This window comes from Artibeus jamaicensis, unplaced genomic scaffold (assembly GCF_021234435.1).
Source record: "Artibeus jamaicensis isolate MK-2021 breed Jamaican fruit bat unplaced genomic scaffold, CSHL_Jam_final contig_426, whole genome shotgun sequence".
In the NCBI taxonomy this organism is placed as follows: Eukaryota; Metazoa; Chordata; class Mammalia; order Chiroptera; family Phyllostomidae; genus Artibeus; species Artibeus jamaicensis.
The window spans coordinates 10,525,200-10,552,402 of record NW_026521826.1 but is presented as its reverse complement, the minus strand read 5'-3'; the positions used below and the strand labels follow the sequence as shown (position 1 = coordinate 10,552,402).

General features: G+C 36.2%; 1 protein-coding gene across 9 annotated transcripts in view; it reads left to right on the top strand.

Moving 5' to 3' along the window:
• TASOR2 (transcription activation suppressor family member 2) overlaps window positions 1-27,203 on the top strand; it is a 74,476-nt gene that overhangs the window by 36,949 nt on the left and 10,324 nt on the right. For 8 of the 9 annotated variants that reach the window (XM_053665851.1, XM_037156675.2, XM_053665846.1 and 5 more), the window contains 7 exons: window positions 1,427-1,499; window positions 1,604-1,666; window positions 5,301-6,017; window positions 9,078-9,320; window positions 13,755-14,625; window positions 16,495-16,921; window positions 19,680-23,459. In XM_053665851.1, the coding sequence (XP_053521826.1) occupies window positions 1,427-1,499; window positions 1,604-1,666; window positions 5,301-6,017; window positions 9,078-9,320; window positions 13,755-14,625; window positions 16,495-16,921; window positions 19,680-23,459 (6,174 nt within the window). The remainder of the gene's footprint in view (window positions 1-1,426; window positions 1,500-1,603; window positions 1,667-5,300; window positions 6,018-9,077; window positions 9,321-13,754; window positions 14,626-16,494; window positions 16,922-19,679; window positions 23,460-27,203) is intronic. The other variant, XM_053665848.1, reaches the window with a different exon arrangement.

Below are 27,203 nucleotides of genomic sequence, written 5' to 3'. Positions count from 1 at the left end.
TAAAGGTTAAAATAGAAATTTTATGTAGCCCTGTCAACACATAATTTGAGTCTAATAATTTATACTACATATTTCTATTTTCATTTACATATTTTTGGAAGATAGAGAGGTATGGTTTTAAGTAGATAGGAATTTTACTTTTTATCTATTTTACAAAATTAAATTGCAGAACAGTGTAGAAACTAATTATTGTCACTTTTTTACATCAATAGAAAATGAAACAAGAACTATACCTGTTTGCAATTTAATAGATACCAAAGCTGTGGGTATATGTAATTACTGATGTATTTATTTAGTAATTCTTTCTTGAGTGCTTACTATGTGCCAGAGTCAAAAATAGAAAATAGTTCCTCCCATCAAGGAACTTGAAGACTGTGGGGAGACAAAAATATAAACTATTGAATGCATAATGCATAGGGGCTATACTATTATAATAGAAAGGTATGGAAACTCACAATGATGTTTTATATGTGAATTATCAGTGTCAAAACTTAGTTCTGCTATAGTAATTAGAACTAAGAAATGTTAGAAAAATTTTTTCATACTTGAAATGTTATTGATGTGTCAATTTGCCATAGTATTAAGCTTCTGACCTATCAATCTTTAAAATAGAATATTTTATTGGTGTATTTTGTTTAGTTTTTTTTTTAACTGAAAAATTACTATATAAGCTTTGGGTTTTATCTTTGTTATGGGTATATAGGCTTTAGAAATGGTAACAGAAAAGAGAAACTATTTTTATGATTTAGAATGATGGTATTTAGATAAACTCCCCAATTTGCTGTAAACATTAAAATGTCAAGGTTTGTTTCTTTTGTTTTTGTTTGTTTGTTTGTTTGTTTGTTTGTTTTGAGCTTAAGATTCCCCCTTGGTGGATGGAGAAAGGGAGAGAGAATTTATTTTCATCTGCATTTTCTGTTGCCTCAGGAGCTAATTATGTTCTTTTCTATTAATTTATTTTCCATCTCAGGATACTGTGGAAAGGATTCTTTTATTAGATAGAATCTTCTAGTCTTTCTAGTTTTAGTATTCTGTGACATGTTGTATATAAACATGAGCTTAAGCTTCTAATCATAGATCTAATTCACCTTGAATTTGTAGTAGCTAAATGGTAATGGATTGGCTACTTAGTCAGCAGTATGAAATGTTAAACATCTCAGTGAAAAAGTGAAAGTCTTTTCTGATGGGTTTGTCATTATCCTAAAACTAACCCTTGATTTTCTAGTTATTATATGTAGCCCTGATTGAGCCAAGATTAATTGAGCACTAAAGGGACTTGCAATTCCTAATACTGGGGGCAAAATTCTCCTGATTCCCATAAACATTAATATTTTAAGATATTTATTTATTTACTTGCAGAGAATTTTGAGTGTGGTTGAGGGAGGAGAGGAATTGAATCTTCTTTTTTTTTTTTTAAATGTTCAAGGCACTCATCAAATGCTTAGAAGATCGTGGGGTTTTCATTTTACTTACATCATCAGCCTTAATATCAGAAACAAGTAAGGACAACTTTTAAAAAAAACTATTTTTCAGTATGTTTACTTTTTGTTTTATAAGGTAAGGTCAGCAACCTAACTTGTCTTCTGATTCTCATTCTGTATAGATTTTGGAGATGAGCATATGGCTGTACATGGATTACATTTATTCCACTCATCCCTGTCAACAGGTAAGGGCACAGTGGCTTCCATTTCACCAAATCTGTTGCATATTTTTTGTCCTTAACTTACTTACCCATCAACCCTAGTAAGTATTCTTTTAAATAACTCTTCCTTCAACCTCCCTGGTCAATTCTTCATCCCCTTTGCATACTTACTCTTCTTTCTGAGCTTCATACCCAGATATCCACCTGTCAGTTAACTTTTTCAGTTAAGATGTCTCTGATGTTCCTCAAATTAAGCATGTTCAAAACTGAATTTATTTGGTATTGAACAATAATAGCCAGGAGAATAGTAGTATAATAACTCTGTATGGTGACAGGTGGTTACTAGACTTAATGGTGATTGCTTTGTAAGGCATATAAATGTTGAATCACTACATCATACACCTGAAACTAATACAGTATTTTATGTCAACTATGGCTAAAAGTGATTTAAAAATAAATAAAAATTCATCTTAAAAAAAACAACAATAGCTAGGAGGTACTTTTTATCAGTCCACCAAATAAGTAGGAGTCATGACCTTCACAGATGCAGTTCTCTGTCTGGACTACTTGTCCTTCCCTTTTATTGGGTGGTATTTACCTCTATAGTGCAAAAAACATTACTAATACAGTAAAAAAAATAGATATACAACTTATCTGTGGTATTAAAATTTTAGAGGGCAGTTAGGAAATGAAGTCTAAAAAGGTTCTTGGCATAAGGGGCTGGATAAATGAATAAAATCAAGAGAAGCTCTGACCTATTCTGGTCTGTTATTCATATCTGTCAGGTGTCAGTTTATGTTACTTTATGATTCCCCATCACCACTCTGACCTCAGTGAGTACCCTAGACTTATCATTAATTGAATTTAAGTATTTACTTATATATGATTTAATGCCTGCCTTTCTTGTACCCTTTTGTATCCTTACTGCCTAGCAATGCCAAGCATATAAAAAATAATAAATGTTTGCCAAACAAGTAAATAAAGTGAAATGAGTCGTTTCTTTTTGTTGTCTGAGGAAATTTTCCTCCTTGCTTTATAATCACTCTAAACACAAATTTGTGTGTAGCATTTATAGACCAACAACCAATACAAAAATGTTTTTAAAGTTGATTTCGTAAAATTGCAATCCATTATTCAAAACAGAACTGCATTTTCTTCAGCATCACTTATTTGGACTAAACAGTTACAAATTATAACAATATAATGGCAATAGCTGTTTGTACTTTCACGCATTTACTTGCAATGCTTGTCAGGTTTACTTGTCAGGTTTTGTGGTAGGTATGCAATAACTGATTTAGCAGCCCTTAAAATAGGTATTCTTAATATGACCTTTTCAAAGATGATGGAACTGAGGCCTAAACTTGTGGTCAAACAACCAACTCTCGAGCTAGCTTCTAATTCCTTTCCAATACTCCTTCCTCTTCTTTCAGAGCTCTGATGTCATTCTTATTTTTAAATGTGAACTACAGCCCTGGCTGGTGTGGCTCAGTGGATTGAGTGCTGGCCTGCAAATCAAAGGGTCATCGGTTCTATCAATTCCCAGTCTAGGACACTTTCCTGGGTTGCAGGCTAAGTCCCCAGTAAGAGGCACGCGAGAGGCAACCATATGTTGATGTTTCTCTCCCTGTCTTCCTCTCTCCCTTCCCCTCTCTAAAAATGAATAAATGAAATCTTTAAAAATTTTTTTTTAAATGTAAACTACCATTCAAATAAGTAACATCCCTGCCTGCACCATTTGGTGTTTAAGAGCACAGGATTTGGTTGAACAAACATCGGAGAGTTATGTTGCAGTGTGCACCCCTCTCTGATTCATTAAGACATTTTCTATATGTGGTTTTTCAGAGGGTCAGAACTAAGGTTATTTGTTTTAAATTCATAGGCACTTTACTTAGCGGACTTAAAAAGTTCTATGTCATAGATTTTATAATAGTCTGTTACAGCTCATTTTGGGTTCTGCCTTCTAAAATTTTTTTTAAACTTACCAGAGAGCATGCTTACTGATTTTAGGGGGAGGGGGTGGGGAGAAAGGGAAAGGAGGGAGAGAGAGATGGAGAGAAACATCTATGTGAGAAGGAAATATCAGTCGGTTGTCTCTTATGCATGGCCCTACCTATACCTAGGCATGTACTCTGACCAGGAGTTGAACCCACAACCTTTCAGTTTATAGGGACAATACTCCAACCAGTTGAGCCATACCAGCCAGAGCTCTAAATTCTTGAAATAATGCAGTTGTCTGGAAAAATGCTACTTTAGAATGAACTGTTGGTAGTACATTAGAACCTTTTTTTCCTTTAGAGGCAGAGAGAAGAGGCAGAGAAACATCTATCAGTTGCCTCCAATATGTGCCTTGACTGGGAATCAAACCCACAACTTAGCTATGTGCTCACACTGGGAAAAAAAACCTGCAACTTTTTGGTGTACGGATGACATTCCAACCACCTGAGCCACCTGGCTAAAGCAAGAACCTTTTTATATTTTATTTTTCTTCACTTATTACTTTTTAAATGATAAATTGTAAAGAAAGGAATTTTTAATGTGTAGCCACATTTTTGCTTATTCATATTTGTATTTTTATTCCTTTTCACAGTATCTGCTCAAGTGCAGATATATTTACCTAGGACTAATTTGATGTTTTCTTAATTTTGCAGTTATTTTTCTTTAAAAATAATGTAATTCATACTTCAGTTTAGTAGGTACCAGAAGTCATTGTTATCTGTGGGTCTTTATTATTGATAACTCATAAATTTTCTTGAACTTTATTAACCACTTCTTAGTGATCTGATTACTCTTACATTATTAAGTTGTTATGATAACTCTTAAATTTTTTAATTTATCCCCCTCTTTCTCCTTAAGGTTATTGATGTGCTGACAAAAGTGAGCATTTCAAAAAGTGAGAGGAAGTAAAACAGACTAGTTGATTTAATTACTTAATTTAAAAAATTTTTTTACTTGATAGAGAAGGTGATGAAATTTGAGGCTTACTTAAGGTTCTTACTTTTTTCAGCACAGTTGGTTAGCATTATAACTTTTTTTTTTAATGGTCCTGGCCGGGTAGCTCAATTGGTTAGAGAATCATCCTGATACCCAAGGTTGCAGGTTCAATCTCAGGTCAGAGCACATGGAAGAATCAACTAATATATGCATACATGAGTGGAACAACAAATCGATATTTCTCTTTCTCTCCAAAAGTCAATAAATATTTCTTAACAAAAATTTTGAAATTATATAAGGTAGAGATAAATAAGATATTTTAAAAGCAGAAACTGATAATTAAAAAGTAGAATAGCAAATCTGCCAACTCTAGGTGCCAGTGCTATTGCTCTGATGGTACATGGAGCTGATGCTGGGTTCCTGGTCGGATGAGATCCAGCTTGGAGGCAGGTCATCCCTCTTCACTCTGACCTGATGATTGCATTTGGATGCTTCTTTTCCAGTTCTCATTTTCTCTCTCTCTCTCTCCCTCTCTCCCTCTCTCATGTGGTTACATATGCATGGATATATATTTTTTCATTAAATAAGTCTTTTAATATTCATTTGAAACACTATATTATATTTAACTATTTTATGATTTTGTAATTTAAAGCATTTTTGTCTGTACATTTTTGTAAAATAAAGGCTAAAACATTTGAGGTTTTTAATGTATGTATATATATTTTAGGGTTTAAAGACTTGAAAGTTGAAGATGACATCTCATTGAAGGTGGTACCTATTTTACCTGCCCTTAATTGTGCCCTGCTAGAAGCAAAGAAATCATTTACTGAAGAAGGAATGTGTTTAAACACATTAGTAAAGCATAATTTCCAAGAATATTGCAAGATGGAGAGAAGTCCACTGACTACCACTTCTCAGGATGAAATGAAAGAGACTGCATTTTTTGGCAGACTGTCCAATAGTTTTGACTTGGTTCCTCCAGCTGAAAAGTGCTCTTTAAAGTCTTTAACTCAGTTGAAGTCTTATTTTTCAGATCCTAGTGGGTACATTTTGGAAGTATCTACGGCGTTAGATTTATTGGCAGAGCGTCCTCAGTCTCCCTGTATTTCAGATGGAATTTGTGATGCTGGATTTTCTTTAGTTATGACTCCAGATTCTGAATTTCTGGACTCAGAGGCAGAAGTAAGAAGAGAAACTGAAACAAAAAAGAATTCTGAAGAAACATTTAAAGCTAGGAAGAGAACTGTAGTTCCCTTAAATCCAGCATCAAATCTTAGAGTTCAGCCGAAGAGAAAGGCCAGCACACCTCCTTTGGTGCAGAGTAAAAGAATGAACTTGTGTCGTCCCTTCCCCAAAAGAACTCCTGCTGGAGCGAACAAGGGTTCAGTCCCTCCAGCAACTCTCAAATTAGTTAAAGGACAGTTTCCTCAGAAAAGAAAAAGAGGTAAGCATGACTTATGGGAACTATTAAATGAGTTAGTTATAAGTGTTGTGTTCTAACACTTTTCCTTTCTGATCATTGTGGACGTCAGCTTTGCAGTATTAGAAGTTTGTTAGAAATGTTAACATTGCTCTCCAGGTCATTTGTCTGCATGCTTAAGTTTGAGAAGCATTGAGGCAGGTGACAGATTAAAGTCAAGAAATAGGAAAAACTGTAAGATACCGCCTCAAAAGCCCACCCACCAAAAGCTATATTTTACTCTAAAAGTGTTCAAGCCATCAGTTATTAATGTACCATTCTAGAAAGATGGTTATCCTGTTTCTCAGCTATCTTCAGACAAGCAAGAGTGGAAGAAGAGAATTTTCTAAAATCAGGAATACCAATACCAGCAAAAAGTAATAACCAGCATTAGCCCGAACATGTATGAAGAGGGGAGGAGAAATGCCTGGAACCTCCAAACAGTCTGGGGCAGAATTTCTAATTCTTTATGTGTGTCAGAGGTTTTAAAAATGGTGACCTGGATCCTGCCATAGACCTATTGAAATAGAATGTTTAGCGGCCTAGGGAACTGAAACAGTTCTACAAGTGGTTTTGTTGCCCTATAAACGTTGAGTGAGAATCAAAGTCTGGAGACATTTAGTATGTAGTTAAATGTACTTTAGTGAACATAGTAAAACAAACAACACAATTTCGCCTTAGGGCCATCTCAGATTATAGGTGGTATATTTTTTTGAAAAGTAGGGCACTATATACTATGTGACATTTTAGAGAAGGGATCAGCAAAGTGTGGTCAAAGGGCCCCTCCTGAACCAGTTGTCTCTGGCTACATCACATGATGTTGGCAGAGGTGAGTGGTTGTGACCAAGAACGTAGGACATTCGAAGCTGAAAATGTACTGTCTGGTCTTTCACAAAAAGGTGTGTCAACCCTATCTGTACTATTTTGATTCTAGAAAGTTTGGTGCCTAGAGAAGAAACATCAGGCATATGTAGAACCCCAGAATTCTAGATAATTAGGGTTTTAGCCTGTGGTTCAACAAATGGTTACTTTTGGCCTTCTACAGTTTGCAAAAATGGTGTTTGTATATGTGTTTAGGAGCATGCTGGAAAGTATGGTTATAGAAAGCAGTGAATCACAAATAAATTCCAGGCCAACTGTATTGAGTTTCTACTGTGTATGAGCCAATTTACTTTAAGATGTTAAATAAATTATCTATAATTCAATGTATATATTGTCTGTTTCTCAAATGTTTTAAATTTCATCCAGTATAAGAAATGTGTTTCATTTTGTAGTCCAGTGCATAAAAATTCACATGACTGAAACAAAAATTTCAAAAGACATATGCCGTATGTGTAATACAATCTGATATTTTCTACACCATTCTGTTTTATTTAAGAATGAATCTGGTTGCATCCCATGAAATTTATTTTATAACCCATCAGTGGATTATTGCATGCAGTTTGAAAACCATGGCATTGAATAATAGAAATAAGCAGAGGAGTCCCTGAAGGACAACCTTGGTTTTTTTATGTTTCAGTTTTTCCTCCCAGGACCTGGGCTGTGAGAGATTTCCCTCCCTGTTGTGTATGTGTTAAAAACTTACCCCTAGGTCTTGGTCATCTCATCTTATTTCCTATCTTCTTAGTCTTACTGTTTTCCTGCTTTATATTCTTAATTTGTTTACATTCCTTTCTTTATGCTAAAAATTTGGAACTGGCTGAAAAATAGGTCTTATTCCTTTAAAAAATTGCTGCTTTATTATTTAGTATGGAGAGAAATAATTAGATCCAGGGACATGGGGTCTAATAGGGGTATAACATGAAGAGATTCTAAAGCTTTTTTTAAAACCACTGCTTTCTCTAACTCCCCCTCCTGAAATAGGAAATGAGTTGGTCTCTTCTCTGCATTGCACTAGCAATCATCACAGTTTCTTAACTGTTCAGTATCATGTTTTCTGATCTCAATTAGAAATATTGTTTTCTGTATAATGTAATTTTAAAATACTGATACTTGCCAACATTTATATGTATCATTATTTTATATGATACCTTTGGGGCTAATTTTTTTTTTGGTGGGAAATAACTGAAATTATATAAAGTCAATGGGTAAAATGTATTAAGTGTCCAAAGGGAGCACTTACTAAACGTTTTTAATTCATAAAAGGTTAAAAACTTTATATTGTGTTATATAAGCAGGTGGTCACTAGTTGTGTTTTCCTCTTGTGCCTCCATCTTTGGCTATTTTCTTCCTTCCATGTGAGAAGCAAAGCTGAGCATTTTGTAAGAGATAGCAGTTATATAACACATTTGTAGGAAATTAAATCAGGTGAAGACTTTGTTTAGTGTGCTTTTTTCTGTCTTGTCTTTAAAAATGGTTTTGGGGGGTGGTATTAAGACTTAGATATTTAGGAGTAGTAAAGGGAAATATATAAGATGACACTTTATAAATGTACAATCTCTTCTATGAAGTGTGATTATAGTTTCAACCACATTACCTTATAGGGACTGTGTTGCTCTTGTGTACAATGCATTATCTGTCTCCCAGTGTTATGAACTAGCATATTCAGCCTTAACCTGTCATATTTGGAAAGATGGAGATTTTTATTTTTTTATCTCTTTTAAAGATTTTATTTATTTATTTTTAGAGAGAGGAAGGTAAGGAGAAGGGAGAGAAACATCAGTGTGACAGAGAAACATTATCTGTTACCTCTCACACACACCCCAACGGGATCACACCAGCAACCTTTTGTTTTTCAGGACAATGCCCAACCAACTGAACCATACTGCTCAGGGCAAATTAGAAAAATTAAGTTACACCTTGTTTTTTAAAGTCATTACTTTGATATTTTTCCTCTTCACCTGGTAGGAATATAGACTGACACTTAGCAAATTCATAGTTTCATATTTACATGAGAACTTCGAACTCTTGCTTTGTTAAAAAAAAATCTTTTAATGAAGTATCCAAAATTTTATATTTTATTTCTCATTACTAAAGTTACACCCTAAAAAAAGGGAAAGCTATGCTGATAAATATCTGAGCCCCCTACCCCTTTTTCTGCATAAGGTGCTGAAGTGCTGACTGCACTGTTTGTACAGACAACCAAATTGGATAGGAAAAACCAAGAAGCTCCTATTTCTAAAGATGTTCCAGTTGCAACGAATGCTAAAAGGGCAAGGAAACAAGAGAAATCTCCAGTCAAAACTGTTCCGAGGGCTAAGCCACCTGTGAAGAAATCTCCACAAAAACAGAGGGTAAATATAGTAAAAGGCAATCAGAATCCCAGAATCAGAAAGCAGCCACAACCTGGTAAGAAATATTCTTCCTGTAAATTTAAACACCACACGCAGAGTTTTCAGGGTTGTAAGTTAGTGTATTGAAATAATGAAAGAACAATTAAAAATCTATCAATTCTTGTTACATTCTTTAATTCAGACACTAATGGAACTAAGTAACTTGATTTTCTTTTGGAACTAAATTAGGAAAGTGCAAAGGATTCAAATATCACAAAATAGACCTACTTTTTAGTTTGCATAAAGCCTGAATATGAACTGTCTACAAGAGTCATAAATGGCCATTTTTATGACTAAATGCACAAGCAAGTAGTATCTGGCACTATTTTTGTGGCCCATATTAGTTTAAGCTATAATTTTATTTGTCCAAGGAAGTAATAAAAAGATTGTTCAAAATAGTAATACAGAATCCTGTATTTGGTTTTAAAAGGCATTAAATTTATATTTAAAGCAGTTTTACTTTCTTAGTTTTGCTAAGTGGATAATGAAGGTTAATTATATGAACAAATGACTGCTTAAGTTCTGTGTTTCAAACTGCCAGACACAGCCTGTTTACGTGGAAGTGCTATTGTCTTCACAGACCTTAACATCTGAAACTGAACACACACCTGCTCTTCTTCCAGGTCCACATCCCTTCATAACTTTCCTTTCTGTGCATAGTGCAGTTCTACTTATCCCCAGTATTGAGTCCTATTGTATTGTGTGTTTTTTTTATTTTGTTTTATACCTTTATATTTCTATCACTTTTCTGTCTAATCTTGCTGAACTCCTTTCTCCCTTAATGTATTTTTAGCTTTTCAAAAAATCCTGTATTTAGTGAGATTTCAGAGAAAGAAACTGTGGTTTTGTTGGGGTGATGGCATTAGGTGTGAGCTTGGTTTTTGTTTTCTAAGTTGTTTTTTTAAAAATATTGATGACTGAATAATTTTTAAAAGCTCATCATATTGTCATCCCCATAGTGTTGCAGTTTTGGAATCCATACCAAAATCTCTGCATCTCTTTCAAGGCAGTTCATGTGCTCTTCCCCCTAGGGTCCATATTTCTCTCCTGCTCTTTCCTAACATGTTTCTTTCTTGCCAGTGCCTCCCCACAGGCATCACTCCTCTTTACATTCCAGTGCCCTCCCTCCACCACTCCATATCCAGCTCACCCTAAATTGCCTCCATAGGAGGGCATTTTCCTTCTGCTTTGATCTTCACTGATCTCTCACCTTTGTCTTATTTCCTTTTGGGTTTTTGAGAACATTATGAAATTCATAACTTATTCTCCAGTCATTCACTGTGTAACATGAGGATATATTAATATATAATATTTATGTTCTTAGCCATGTCATTTGAATGCTTTATAAAATTGGCTGTCAGATAATTGTAGACTAATAAACTAATGGGAAAAGGTGTATGCAATTGGGTATTGGCCAAAAAATGGGTGCAGAACATGAAAAGTTTTCAAAATATATAGCAAAAATAAGCTGACTTGTGTTTCAGATGTCTGTATGTGTTGTGCAGCCACTTTCAAAATTAAAGTTTTAAAATTACCACATTTTAAATAATCTCTTAAGTTTTTTTTATTTCTTAATCATCTGTACTAATCTGTTTCATTTTTTATGCTTGAAATATAAAGAGTTTAAGAAGGTTCAGTCATTTTACTGAAACTAAGGATTTTTCTGTCCTTTCTAAAGTTTTCAATATAGTTTTTATTTACGGAACTCTTTATATTTTTTATATAATTCATTTGGCTTTCTCTTATGTATTTTAAGGTAGATTATCAGTATTGTATTTTCAATTGAGTGAGAACCTCAAACAAGTCAATAGTTAAATGATTTACCTGAAACTATTCATATTCATTAACTCAAACACTTTTTCTTGACTTTAGTACAGTATTCTTTGTCTTCACCATACCATATTTGTAGGTGATATTCTGTGTAAGAGCCATATTGTTAACATAGAGTGAAATTAGTCTCAATAAATTAGTGTCAAAAGCATAGAATTAATTTTATATTTCCAATACATGTGGCTAATGAGACAGTTCTAGGCTTTGAGTTACTTTCTTCCACTGATCCCCTTGGGTTTTGCTATTTTAAATAAAAACTGGGCCGTGATTGATTAATTTTACCCTCCCTATCATACACACATACTTTTCTTCCTTAGACCAGAGTTTTCTTCTTTTTGAATGTATCAGTCATTGGCTTTTTTAAAAAATTATATTTTATTGATGATATTATTATTACAGTTGTCCTGATATTTCCCCTTTTCCCCCGACTCCCTCAGGCCATCCCTTCACCATTGTTCATATTCATGGGCCTAGCGTATAAGTCCTTTGGCTACTCTATCTCCTATACTGTACTTTATATTCCTTATTCAGTAACTACCTATTTGTACTTCTCAATCTCCTCACCACTTTGCCCATTCTCCCCCACAGCCCCGCTCCCATCTGGCAGCCATTAAAATGTTTGTATCCATGATTCTGTGTCTGTTCTTGTTTGCTTAGTTTGTTTTTTAGATTCAGTTGTTAATAGATATGTTATTTATTGCCATTTTATTGTTCATTGTTTTGATACTCTTTTTCTTAAGTAAGTCCCTTTAACATTTCATGTAATAATGGGTTGGCGATAATGAACTCCTTTAGTTTATTTTTTTGTCTGGTAGGCTCTTTATCTGCTCTTTGATTCTCAATGATAGCTTTGCTTGGTAGAGCAATCATGGCAGCAGGTTCCTGCTTTTCATGACTTTGAATATTCCTTGCCAATCAATCTCTTCTAGCCTGTAGAGTTTCTTTTGAGAAATCAGATGACAGCCTTATGGGAACTCCTGAAGGTAACTAACTAACTGGTTTTCTCTTGTTGCTTTTAAGATTCTCTCTTTAGCCTTGGACATTTTAATTATGATGTGTCTTGGAGTGGGCCTCTTGGCATCATCTTGTTTGGGAGTCTCTGGCCTTGTATATCTATTTCCTTCACCAAGTTAGGGAAGTTGTCTTTCACTGGTTTTTCAAATAGATTCTCAATTTCTTGCTCTTTTTCTTTTGGCACCCCTGTGATAAGAATGTTGAACTTCTTGAAGTTGTCCCAGAGGCTGCTTGTACTATTTTTTTATTTTTTTCAATTCTTTTTTCTTCTTGTTGCTTTGACTGGTTGTTTTTTGGTTCCTTATGTTCCATATCATTGATTAATTCTCGGTTTCATCCACTGTATTGCTGTTTCCCTGTAAATTGTTCTTTATTTCATTTAGCATATCCTTCCTTTCTAACTGAATCTTTTTTGTGCTGTTGAGGTCCTCACTAAGTTCCTTGACCATCCTTATAATCAGTGTTATTCCCAGCATATTCCTCCCTAATTTTTATCCCCCACAGTGGGTGTGGGACTGGCCTGTTCCTTGTCTATGCCACCCCTACCAGTCTGGATGGATATGGTTTCTCTAATTCTACAGTTGTCAGACTTCCGTTCAACTTGATTTCTGATGGCTCTGAGTGATGGTTGTTCTATATTTTAGTTGTAATTTTGATGTGGTTGTGTGAAGAGGCAAACCATGTCTGTCTGTGTCACCATCTTGACCAGAAGTCATCATTGTCCTTTGCAGGGAGGTTAATAATAATTCATTCCAGACCTGCTGCTGTTAATTATAAAGGGGGGCACAGTTAGCTTTTTTTGTCCATCTACCCACTTGCTACAGGGAATGGTTGCCTAATATTATGAATTTTGTCCTTCATGATAACTGCATTTGAGAAGGCTGAATCTGTGTCCTAAGAATACAAATAAACCACTTGAGATTGTCAGTTTTCTAATTAAAGGCAAGTGGGTTAGGTAGATTTGATTATCAACAGAGAGTATTATCAGTAGACAGGAAGATTTGCTGTTTTGCAGATAGAGAAGAAATGTTTTCAGTGCAGAAATTAAAGTTTTAAAAGGTGATGAAATAGGTTAGCTCTTCTGAATACTCATGACTTTAAAAGTTTTTATTCATATCATTGCATATTTTAAGTAAACATCAGTATGGTTAAAATCATCATCTCTATTGAACTTGGGTGATTAATTACTTGTTAAGGGAAATGATTTCTAAGAAAGTATGTTAACATACAATTCAAACTTCAAGATTCCTATGTTTGCACTAGATTGTAAGCCCTTGGAGGGCAGGGCTCTCATTTTCTGCTTTTGGTATATTCACTCAATTGAGCAGGATGCATTGTATGTGGTTCGAAGGGTGATTTCTTGTTAATATGCACATTCCTTAGGGCTTGTTTCTCTGGTAATTATATTACAATAGATCAGAGAGTGGGAAGAGACCTCAGTCTGATAGTAAAATTTTAATATACCATTTATGTAGCATATCAAGAGGTTTTTCTTGAATGTATTGACTTAACCATTGATTTTCGCTAAGCCATAGTAATACATATGGCAAAGATTTAATTATATGGATATCAAATGCTATGTGGTTTTTTTTCTTTTATATTGAAGCCAAAGGAGAAACTGTTTCACAGCTTCAATCAAAAATTACATCACGTGGGCAAGAAGATGTTAATAGTGTAAATACAACTCAACCAGAAAATATCACAGTGGCTCAGAAAGCTCCAGCTGAGAATTCCATTGTCAGTTGTGACTCCCAGGCCCTAAATCTGTTAGCTGATCTAGCATTAAGCGCTGCTACCTCTACCACACCACCATCCGAGCCCAGAAACCTCCCCCGCTCGTCCGAATTGCCAGAAAACAATGTTTTGCTTTCTAAAGAACGTTCTCTGAGCAGTACATCTGACCATGAATATCATAGAGGAGTTAGAAGTCTAAAAGGTGGACCATTACCTCAGCCCTCCTCTGAAAGGAAGAGTAATCTGACATCAGACTCCACTGTCAGCCAAGAGGAGGTTCCTGTCAATCAGGCCCCTGTTGAAGCCCAGTCAGCACTTCCTGAAGAGACACTAGAAACTTCTGGTACAAGCCAAAGTTCTTTTGTTGCTGTGGAACATTCCTATGCTCTGCTCCTTGCAGAACATTCAAAGAAGCTGCTACAGCAGAGAGGGGCACCTGGCCCTGCCTTCACCAAGAATGGTACAAAAGGCCCTGAAGCTGGAACCCCAGTGGGGAAAGTAATGCCATTTCGGCATCAGCAGAACATCTCTCCTCTTCAAAAGCTTTCTGAGGACCCGGTACTCAAGCGCAGGAGCAGATTGCTTTCCTCCAGCTTGAGAGACTTCTACTGCTCTCGTACTGTGTTCAGCTGTAATGGCTCCTTCAAGGTCACTTTCAAATGTGAAGCAAACTATGTATTCAGCTTAGACAGCAAATACACCAACAACCCACTGGAGAAAACTATCCTAAGAGCATTACATGGGTAAGTAGGAGTGAAACTTGATGAAAACGGAGGTGAATTTCCTATTGAGATAGGTGTAGTGAGTAGAAATACTAGTGCCAAACCTTGGGAAAGGAGAAAGCAATGTTGTATGTAAATTCAGTGAGTCAGTAATAATATCAAGCAATTGTGTTCACTGATGCTGAATATGAAGCTGATTCTACTATTATCTATCAGTGATCACATGCAGAACTTTTGCAAGGTAACTTTAGCCCTGTAAATGGCTTTCCACTTTGAGGTGTTCTTTCACAAGGCTTTGCAATCTTTGGATTATATTTACATGAGAGCTTAATGTAAAATAGATACAGAAATAATGCTTTAAAGACTGAATTTCAGAAGAAACATTTAAAGAATTCTAACTTGTGAAGTTGATCATATTAGTATGAGTGAGAGGTTTTACAAGGGGTTGTTTTGTAAATCTTCCTCGAAAAAGGGGTCAAGGCAATAATAGCAGAGTGGCAGAAGCATGGGCTTTGCAGTGTGGACTAATGCAGTTTTTGATCTAGGCTCTTCCACTTCCTGGATTCTGTGATCCAGAAGTCCCTGTGTTTTAAGACAATGCTTCTCAGTCTTCATTATGTGCACAATCCTTTTAGGGATTTCCCTGAACTATAGATTCTGACAGTCTGTTTGGAATGGGGACTGAGAGTCTACATGTCTTACAAACTTCCAGACAATCAGTGCCAGTGGAGCATTAAACACTTTTAAGTGTGAGTTTAGTAGTAGCTACATTACGAGGATGTTACAGTGGTACTTCAGTACACATCGTTAATTGTTTCTGGTACTTGTGATGAGCGCTGAAACCAACAAGTACCAAGCAAGCAATGAGTGATGAAATATTTTTTTCTTGTCAGTGTGATGAGTATAGGGTTTGACAAGTTCTGAAGCCAACAAGTACCGAGGTATGACTGTATATGCATTAGAGATTTGCACAGTGATTGGCACATACTAATGAATGATAACCATTACTATCAACAGGAAGCATTAGCCATATTAAATGACATTGAGCTACCTATTAGTGGAATATTTGATATGTGAATGACTAAATTTTGTGTCAAATTTCTTTCCTTGCTTCAGTTATGAGCTCACACTCAAAAGAGCATATGTATATTTATGTTCCCATCTACTGATGAGGGCCATTTCAAATCTTAGCCTTAACCCTGTTTCACTGAAACCTACCTCTATAGACCCTCTGAGTCATCCCAATCCAGGTCCTTCCTTTCCTTTTGTCTGGCGATGGCCAGAACTGTTTTGTATCTCCCCTTTTGGTTTCAGGAGATTTTCTAGAACTGTAATATGAAAACAGTATAGTTCTGCTGAATTGCCCACAGAGATCATTTAATCTTCATACTTTCCCAATTATTAGAAGAGAAATGTGAAAGTGGAAATGAGTAAGCCACACTTCGCAAACGGAAGGAAATGAGGATTTGGGCAATTGCTGAAACCATTGTCCACATAATAAGTACCCTGTGTCCAGGAGACTTTGCATGTTAGAAAAGAAAAATCAGAGGCTAGGAGTTAAGAGACCTAATATTTTATCATGTTTTCGACCATTTACAGGTTTTGTGATTTGAAAGAAGTCACTTAAAGCTTTGATCTTCGGTTCCATTCTCTGCCTATATAAAATTAGATTAGACACATCATAATTACTTATTAAATGAACATTATTATTTTATTCATTGCTTCATGTTCATGAATTTTTTAAATAAAAATGAACACTAAAAACTATGTTCACAAAAACTAAACGTAACACAAAAATTAAGGTTAATAATAAAGGCACTTGCCTAGAAGAAAATCATCTAAAATAACCATTTTCAGTGATTTTTGTATGTTTTTTCTTTACAATCTCAGGCCCTGGAACACTGATTTACCTGATAACGTGGAAGAAGTGAAGCTTTTACTTCACATGTGGGTAGCTCTGTTTTACAGCAATCGAAACAAAGTCATACGATCATCCCGAAAAGTAGTGGAACACAGCAACCCTGCCAAATATGTGTCTATAAACAGCACAATAGAATCTTTTGAATTCAGTGAAATTGAGGAGTCCCCCAGTGTGGAAAGATGTTCTGTAGCCCCTTTGTTGGAGACAAAGAAAGCTCCCAGAGGCCATAGTGCTGAAGCATCCTTCCCTGACACTAACTCCTTGCTTCCTTTCATTAAACCACCACCTACAAGAGGCCTGGAGCTCTGGGTACAGAATGAACAAAAAGAAGTTTTTGTAAGAGAAGATCATCCACATACCCCAGAAAACCAGAATTTTCTCTATTCTTACAATGAGGTAAGTATTCAAATTGAGGTAATTTGAATACTACAAATCCTGACATTACTTTTGAAAACATTTTCTTTCCTTTTTTTCCCCTTTGTATGTAAAATCACATTCAAAAAAGGCACTCGTTTCTTCTAGAAAAGTAGATCCTCTAGTTTTTGTAAAGGATTATAATGTCCAAAACTTAGTTTTCGTGTCTCTCTAGATAGTTTGCAGGTGGAGCTTATTTGTCTTCTGATTGAAGAAACAAGTAAAAAATCATGGGGTTCAGATGATCTGGGAGCCAGCCATAATTGTGTCACTTGTTTTTTGCTTAATAGGGCAAATTACCTGTTGAATCTGAGCTTATTTTTCTTATAAAAGAGGTGAATAATACCCATTATGTCTTACCCAGAACGGTGTTTAAGAATCAGATGTGATAATATTAGAAATCTTTGATAAACATTAAAGTAAATTAATTGAATGTATTAAAATTATTTTTGAAAACAAATACTAGAACAGTAAATAAAACACCAGACCTCTCATAAGTCTGTAGATAACTAAATATACTTTGCTTCATTCTATTTTTCTCAAATGCTATTCAGCCCAGCCAGATAGTTAAATTTTAACTGGAGCAAATAAAAAAGTTGTATTAAGATTCTAAGTAAATAGATTGATAAAATATCTGCCTCTAAATCTGGGCCCAGATTTATTTCAGAATAATTTTGCATGGGTTTGTCTATCCTGTCTTCACATGAACAGACAGTGTTTATATACCTGGGGTTACTTGGGGGTTTGCAGGTCCAAGGGTCTGTGAATGTCTCCAAATGCTCATCGTCATCATCAAAATGAAGGTTGATGGAGTGCTATAGGCCAGATAGTGGTCTGAGCCCTTGCCTCATATTAAGTCAATTAATTCTCACAAAATTCAATGAGGTAAGGGCCATTCCCCTCTCTCTAATAGATGAGGAAACTAAGGCATAGAGGAGTATGGAAATTATCTGAAGTCACATAATAAATTTTCAAGCCAGGGTTTACATCTAGGCAATCCAATTGTTTCTTAATGTCAAAGTCTGCACGTGTGTGTTTACATGTGTATACATATATATGTTTTATGTATGTATGATTTTTCTCTTGATGTGGTTCAGAAATATCATTTGATTCTCAAAGAGATTCTTGAAATTCAGTTAAGAATTACTACCTTAGAATGAGAAAATATGGTTGTCAGGCTGAATCTAATACATATACACACTAAGTTGTTAAAAAGTATTTTTTGTTGTAATAATAATTAACTATCATCAGTACTAATTTTAGGAATGGTCTTTTGCAAACATAAAATAAAATATTAAAAAGGAGGAAGAGTATTAAAATTAATGATTCCTAAACCTTTCTGTTGCATATACTTAAAATTTTTTCCATCATCTTCCTGGATACTGTACCTGTAACTTTAAAGGTACATACACACGTGCTGTACCAGTTCCTTACTCTACAAGTGGGCAAACTAGGATCCAAAAGAATTCTAGCACAATGGGTATTAGAAACCAGTAGCGTGTTGCTTTTAGTTGTGTGTTTAATTCTGCAGTTCTTTTAAATGATCACGCTTTGCTTTAGAAACATTACACTTCACTCTGTAGTCAAAAATGTATCAATCAAAACATATCAAGATTATCACAATTTGCATTTTCCTAAGACTACAGGCATGGTGAGATTCGGGACTTTGGTCAAACATTAACAGTCACAGTGTGACTAGGTGGGAGGGTCACAGAAAAATTCTAAAAATGACTCTTAGCATTAAGACTTTTCTGTGCTTGCACCTGTCCAGTCATGTTCTTTTAAACTCTGGCTCTCAGCTCTATCCTGCGAATTACTCAGCTTTGTGACGTTTTTAGTGAGGTTTGAAACACAGGTCCTAACTTCTAACAGGGTTGTCTCAAGACATGGCAGGAAATCTGTGACCATAATGTTCCCAAAATTACAGGTGTAAGGTCAATTGTATGATCAGTCCACTTACCCTGTTCTGTACAAGACCATGGTTCAGCTTTTCAAAAAGAAACAACAACCCGTGTATGAGATTATCAAAATTATCCAGAAGTAGTAATGTTTAGCCTAGATCCACATTGACCATCAGTTTCTTTGGTTCAGTTTATTCATGTAAACTGCACTTTTGCTCTGTTGAATAGGAGGTAACAGTGAGTGAGAAATTACCTCCAGTTATAAGCAAAGAAGATAGCTGAGGATAAGGGGCTTTCATTTACTGGAATGGATACTGATACCATTATATTCTGTGTACAAGAAATAGTAATTTGTGTTCTTATGGGAAAATTCCAGATGACAGTGTATTTTTATAGTCTGTTAAAAGCTAGTGTTCAAAATAAAGTTCTTCTTAGCTTTAAAAAGTTATCTTTTAATCTTACTGAAAATAGTGAAAATTAACTGAGTACTTTTCCAAATTAAGCAATGCTGTTTAGCAAGCAAGATTGATTTTCAAGGTTTTAAATTGTCAGTGGTCTAGCCACTTTCCTTCCTAAAAGTCCTTTTAAAAATGGGCTGTTTCATTTAAAAGTTTTGGATATACAGTCTGTGCGTTGTATGTTTAAAGAAAACAAATTTCTATTTTGGGGATATTTTAAACCTATCTAAAAAGAGAGGGATTTGCTTGATCTTTGCCTTGTCTTATTCTTATAGATTAGAAGACTCAAAAGACTAAAATTAAAATTAATCCTTGTCTATTCTGTTTTTCACGTGTGTTTTTAAATCTGTTTGAAATTTTTTTTTAATTTGGTCATTTCAGATAACTGAAGAGAACACCAAACCAGAATCATCAGATAAATTAGAGACTTCTAATCTGATGCATTCTCACATTGGAAGTACCCAAACTAATGGACCTTCTACTCCTGGTAAAGAGAAAACCTTTGAGTTACTTGATAACACAAGAGTGACTTCTTATGATACTGTCACACAAACGACATTCACCAAGACTTGTGATGGGATTGGCAAGCAGTCAGTGATTTGTCCAAAATCTACGTATAGCACCCTTGAGAGCAAAGCTGATATTTTTCATGCAACAATGCAAGCAAAAGCAAATGGTTTACAGGCCCTTAACCCCCAAACCAAAGACTGTCAACCTTCATTGGAAAAGAAGGATGATATAGGGTATGTGATGATTAATCTGGAACCAGTTACTCTCACTTTTGAAAAAAATGCCTGTATACCAATACAGACAGAAATTGTAAGTAGAGCTGATAAACCTGTGACCTTTAATATGGAATTGATTAAACAAGTATCACCTGCTTCAAGTCTTAGACTTCCTGTATCCACGTTTGAAAAGGTACAAACACAAAGTCTTAAGGACATTCTGTCTCTAGCAACGTCAGGAGAAAAAGGTACTAAGTACTTTTGTGCTTCATCGGTAAGTGGAGAGACACTACCTAATAACAAAATATGTTCATTACAGAAAGAGAGTCCTGTTCCAGGCACATCATTGCCATCTGATAATTCATTGGAAAAGGAGACATTACCATTGGTTAAAAGTTCTAATTATTCATTACCTAAAGAAACAAAACTCTCTCAAGAATTTTTTATGCAGCCTAACAGTCTTGTAAGCATGTCTTCAGAAGAGATTTTGGAACCACCACAGACTGAAGAAGCCTCATCATCAGCCTCTCCCATGCTGCAAAAAAATTACTCACTTAACTGCATTCCATCAAGAAGTAATACATCAAATAGCTTTATAGAATTAAAGAGTGACAAGAGCAGTCTAAATGGTGAAAATAGGAACTTTGAATCATTTAATTCAACATTTGCTAAACAAACCAGCCCATCTGTAAATGGAGAGGAGATCAGCCTGGAGTTAGAGGAAGATCCTGACATTGACCTAACTCTCACAATATCACCACCTACAAGTCCCAGAGAAGAAATTCCAGCTGGTGAAACAGAGCAACATCAGGATGCTCCATTACCAAATTTAGAACTCCAGAATATGGATAAAAGCATTGAGCCAGAAAAGGTGACTTTCACAGAAAACACAGAAGTGAATTCTAAATATACATCAGTGCCTCACACAGTATCAGAGAAACCATTAGAAAAGGAGAGAAGAGATGATAATTTAGAAGTGGTTACTTTAATGCTTCCTAAAGAAACTTGTGCCCTTGAGCTCACACAGGAAGTTAATGTTACCTCAGACTTTCCTTTTGGTTCTTTAATTGAGGAAGTATCACCAGCTTCTAGTCCTGACCCCCAGGTACCAGTTGAAGAAATAGAACCATTTCGGGCTGTCTCCCCCTTTAGTTTAAAATATCATAATACACAGTGTGAGAAAAGTGAAAAATTCACTCAGATTACATCATTAGATTTGGCCTTAACAGAAAAAGGAAATTCTTATGTTAGTCCTATCCATCCAGTGAGACAAGATAACTTACCTCGGGTACAACAAATACAACATTCTGCTGAACTACCTGGAGTATTAAATAGTCATCCAGGAAAAAAAGATAGACGTCTAACATTTCTGGGTGAAGTCACTGAGGAAATTGTCCCAAGTGAGTATGATAAGGATTTCTCCTCAGAAAAGGTGCCATGCTGCCATACAGAGTTAAACCAGCCTGCATCAACTGCTACTTACAGAACTGATTTCAAGACTTCTCCAGAAAAATTGGTAATGTCAGGAAATCCATTACAGCCAGTTAGTTTAGAGAACAGAAATTCAGACTTAAATCACCTTGCATTGGAGACCAGTAAGCCTGCATTTAGTCCTAGAAGGATTATGGAAAATAAGTCTCTGGTTGACACATTTGTTTCTACAAGTGCTCCAAGTGATACAGTGAAATGCATTAAGGAGAGTCTCCTTAGCAGTGATATCAAAACAAATGAATATGATTGCATGCAAGTTCAGTCCTTGAGCTCAGACTCAGCTGATGGAGCTGATAATACACAGGTACAAATGCATTCAGACTTAGGTGGCACTACCTTCACCTATTGTAAAAGACCCATAAACATAGAGGCAGGGTTTCAAACACAGGAAATATCAGTAGTCAGAATGGCTAGTTTGCTTAAGAATAGTGAAACTGAATCTGAGTTACATGAAAAAAGCATGGATATAGGTTGCGTTGGCTCTAAATCAAACACCATGTCTCCAAAAGGGAAGCAAAACATCCATATGCCACAAGATACATCAACATGCAAAACAAAGGATCTGTTGAATGGCAGGCTTTCCCCCATGTATGTATATGCTGATTCTTACCAAAATACAGCAGTCACCAGTGAAAATGTCAGTAAAGAGCCTTCTGCTTTTTTTGTTTCCAAATCTCGTGCCCCTCTTGTTTGTGGAGTCTCTAAAGAACAGATGGAAAATAAAGGCTCTGGTGATTGTGTCAGGGCCAAGGAGGACTCTGAAGCCCTAGGTGGAGACATGGATATTAGTGTGAATTCTGACATCCATTATGAACCACTTTCTGGAGACTCCGATCAAGACTCTCTTGGTGATTGTAGGAATTTCAAACTAGACATGGAGGGTTCCTGTACTTTGCAATGTAATCACAACAAGAAAGAAGGTGCTTCAAAAGATGGTTATGACTCTTTCCTGAGCCCAAACAGTAGTGATAATGAAGACAGGGCCTACTCTAATCGATTTCCAGTAGAGACCAGTATACCTCCTCGAAACTGGTCTGTTGGATTAAAAAAAGAAGATAAGTGTGTGCCATGTTATGTACATATCAGAGATCTTCATGGTATCCCCAGGACTTACGCTAACTTTACTATAACGAAAGAGCTCCAAGATACCAAGAGAACTTTGCACGGCCTGAGGAGGGACTCAAATTTCACTGCTAAACCTGGCTTGGTTAGCTCCTGGACAAATACTTGGCAGGTGGCAGATGACCCTACACAGAACACTTTAGATCTAGAATATCTGCGCTTTGAAGAGAAGCTGAAACAAATTATAAAGAGTGGCAATTCTCAACATTCTGCCTTTTCCACCGTCTTTCTTAAGGAGCCACCACTGCAAAATGCTACTGGAGCTTTCCCTTTGCCAAAAACATCCGAGTCTTCAGTTCACCATCTTCCATCCCGGAGCAGAAGTCCCCTCGTGGTAACAATCATGCACTCAGATGCCGGAGAACAGAACCAGCACCTGAGAGGCCACATGCGCAGCAATTTGGACAGTTCTTCCTTTTGGGAGGAAAGACATGATCACCAGAGAAATCATCTTACAAATTCTGAGAGAAATCAGTCTGTTTCCTTCCACCTCAACAAACTGAAATATAATAGTACTTTGAAGGAATCTCGGAATGATATCTCCCGTATTCTGAATGAATATGCGGAATTCAACAAGGTGGTGATGAATAGCAACCAAGTTGTTTTCAGAGATAAAGAGTCAAATGTTAGTTCTGAAGAAACCACAGCTCAAGAGGTGTATTCATCTTTCCCAAGAAGGTCAACCTCCTATGAAGACATGATTACAGACATGTGTACCAGTTTGCATGTCAAACTAAAAAGTGTCGTGAAAGAGGCTTGCAAAAGCACCTTTCTGTTTTACCTTGTTGAGACAGAAGACAAGTCATTCTTTGTGAGAACAAAGGTAAAGTGCCAGATTTTCCTTACAGTTTATATTATTTTGTTGGCTGTTTAATTTTAGATTATTTTAAAAGTAATACATTTAGCATTCTTGGCTTCAGAAACATGATATACAAAGACGGTATTTGAGTTTCTCAGCTCTTTTTTTTTATCTGCATACTAAATGTTATACTACAAGAAGGATCTATATCTGCTTTTGGTACTGTATTTGAAGATATGCATGATATTCCAGAATTAATGCATTTATTAATTTTCAAGAAAGTTACCAGTATAGACATACTTAAATTCAAGTGTTCTTAAGATAAAATTGAGACTTTAAAAAATTACTACCTGACTTTCTTCGTTAATATGGATTGTTGAAAGGGAACTTTTTTTGTTTCAGATACATTATTTTACTTTTTAAGTATATTTCATTGATTTTTGCTATTACAGTCCCATTTTTTCCCCTTTATGCCCCTCTGCCAAGGGGCACCTCCCCTCACCTCTAGCATTCCCCACACTTAGTTCATGTCCATGGGTTGTACATATAAGTTCTTTGGCTTCTCCATTTCCCATACTATTCTTAATCTCCCCTGTCTATCTTATATCTACTAATTACGTTTATTCCCTGCACCATTTCCCCCACTCTCCCTTTCTCTCCCTGCTGATAACCCTCCATGTAATCTCCATATCTGTGGTTCTGTTCCTGGTCTAGTTGCTTGGTTTGGTTTTGGTTTTGTGTTTTTTAGGTTCAGTTAATAGTTATGAGTATGTTAGATTTAACTGTTTATAGTTTTCGTCTTCTTTTTCTTAGATAAGTCTCTCTATCATTTCATATATATAATAAGGGCTTGGTGATAATTAATTTCTTTAACTTTACCTTATCTTAGAAGTACTTTATCTGCCTTTCCATTCTAAATGATAGCTTTACAGGATGGAGTAATCTAGGATGTAGGTGTTTGATTTTCATGACTTGGAATACTTTTTTCCAGCCCCTTCTTGCCTGTAAGGTTTCTTTTAAAAAATCAGTTGATAGTCTTATGGGAACTCCTTTGTAGGTAACTGTCTCCTTTTTCTCTTACTGCTTTTAAGATTCTCTCCTTATCTTTAATCTTGGGTAACTTAATCATGTTGTATGTTGGTATATTTCTCCTTATATCCCACTTCTTTGGGATTCTCTGAGCTTCCTACACTTGCATGTCTAGTTCCTTCACCAGAATTGGGAGAAGTTTTCCTTACTATTTTTTCAAATAAGTTTTCAGTTTCTTCCTCTTCTCCTTCTGGCACCCCTCTGATTTGGATGTTGGAATGTTTAAAGTTGTCCCAGAGGTTCCTAAGCCTCTCCTCATTTTTTTTGAATTCTGGTTTCTTTATTCTGTTCCAGTTGAATGTTTAGTCCTTCTGTTTCAAATCATTGATTTAAATCCCAGTTTCCTTCCCTTCACTGTTGGTTTCCTGTATGTTTTTCTTTAAAATTAAAAACAATTTTATACACCAAGAAAAATCAAAGGGTTAAGTAAACTGCTTGCACATCAAAAAGTATTAATCATGGCGTGTCAGGTAATATTCCAAGAGTTTTAGATGTGTTAAAGCATTTAACCCTCCGAACAGCCTTACGAGGTAGGTACCATCTCATCCCAACTACCAAAGGCAACGTACATACACGTTTAGAACTAAAGTACTAAAAAAAGTCAGATATTCAGAGACTGGAAGGCGACCTTACCTCACCTCCGACTCTAGCCCTCATCTTCGCAGACCACCCTCCCCTTTTACCCACCCTCTAAAGTGAGGAAGGCCAGAGTGGTCCCGGAAGGTCACCCCAACTCCCAAACCTCAGAACGCTGCTATTGAACTGAGGTCCCTCGAAATGACCCTAATAAGGGTCAATAAGGTACAAACAATGAACCCAGAAAGGCAAAGAGAGAGGGTGCAACACTCATGGTTTCCTGTATGTTTTTCTTTATCTCATTTTATATAGCCTTCAGTTTTTCCTGTATTTGTGGCTATACTCAGTCATTTCTGTGAGCATCCTGATTACCAGTGTTTTTGAACTCTGCATCCAATAGGGTGGCTATCTCCTCCTCACTTAGTTGTTTTTCTGGAGTTTCGATCTGTTTTCTCACTTGGGCCGTATTTCTTTGTTTTGGCATACCTGTTATGTGGTAAGGAGTGGAGCTTTAGGTATTTGCCAGGGTGAGGCAACCTACTTTGCTGCATTATGGCGCTGTATGTAAGGGAGAGGTTGAGAAGGAACAGTGCTGCTTGCCCAGCTCTCATCCACTTTCAGTCACTTCCCCTGCTACTCACAAGTGACTTGCATCCTTCTGGTTTCAGTTCCTGGGTTGAGTGGGCTTGTGTCCGTTCTAGGACCTCACGGGTCCCTCCAGTGAACTCTCCTATGAGATTGGCAGTTTGTCCTGCCACCACAACTCCCACAGATTTTTATAGCCAGAGGTTTTGAGGTTTTATTTTCTCACGCTGGAACTCTGGGTTGGGCAGTTTGTCTTGCTCCACAGTTGTCCTGGTTAATCTGCATGCGAATGTGGGACTGCCTGGTCCACCAGCCACTGCCTTGCCTTGTGTTCTTTCTGCCCCAGCTGCCAGTCTCTGCCCCTCCTACCAGTTTGGATGAATGTTTCTTCTTTAACTCCTTGGTTGTCAGACTTCCGTGCAATTCCATTTTCTGGCAGTTCTGGGTTGTTTTTTGTTTTTAAATTGGTTGTTATCCTTCTATTGGTTGTGCAAGGCGGCAATGTGTATCCACCTATACCTCCAAATTGGCCAGAAGCAGGATGTATTTATTGATTGATTGTTGTTCAAGTACAATTGTCTCCATTTTCCTGCCACCATTTTACTCTGCCTCACCCATTCCCACCCTCAATCATTCCCCCTGTGACTTTGTCCTTGGGTCCTTAAAATATATTCCTTGACAACCCTTCCCTTTTCATAGATATGTGTCCCCTAGATTAAAGGACATAAACAAATAGGACTTCATTAAAATATAAAGCTTCTGCATGGCTAAAGAAAATATTTTTTTAAATATTAGGATAACTTACTTTCTGGTGAGGCCATGATCCTAAATTTTAAATGATGTAACCATGGTAAAATTCTAACTTCCCAGGAGCCAGAATCTGTCTCAGTTCACCATTAACTTTCTCATTTTATCCGCAAATTTTAATTTTATTTTTGGAAAAGGCAGCATTCTCTCTTTTGTTTTAACTTTTTAAAAAATGTTGTATTTATTGATTTGTTGTTCCACTTATACATTCATTGGTTGGTTTTTGTATGTGCCCTGACTGGAGCTCATACCCATAACCTTTGGTGTATTGCTATGACACACTAACCTGGTATGACTGGTATACCTTCCTGGTATGACTAGGAATATCCAGGTGTGCAATAGAAACCTCCAGCATCTTTTAGACAGAAACAGTGTCAAAATCACAAAGGAGGACAAGGGTGAAGAATATCTTTAATTACATAAACTCACCCTTCCAATAAGGCTATTTCAGTGCTATTCTGTGTATGTTAGTGCCTAACCACCATGTACAGTTTAACATACATCTCCCACAGTATTCAAGTCCAAGACTCCATTAATGATACTCAGTAATGCTTATCTGTTATGGGTATTATTTTCAAAACTTATAGAAACGTTTGGCTGGAGGTGGCATTTTTTTTTAACTTTTTTTATTGATTATGCCATTACATTTGCTCTATTCCCCCCCTCCATTCCCCTCCACCCTGCATACCCCTCCCCCACCATTTCCCCCTT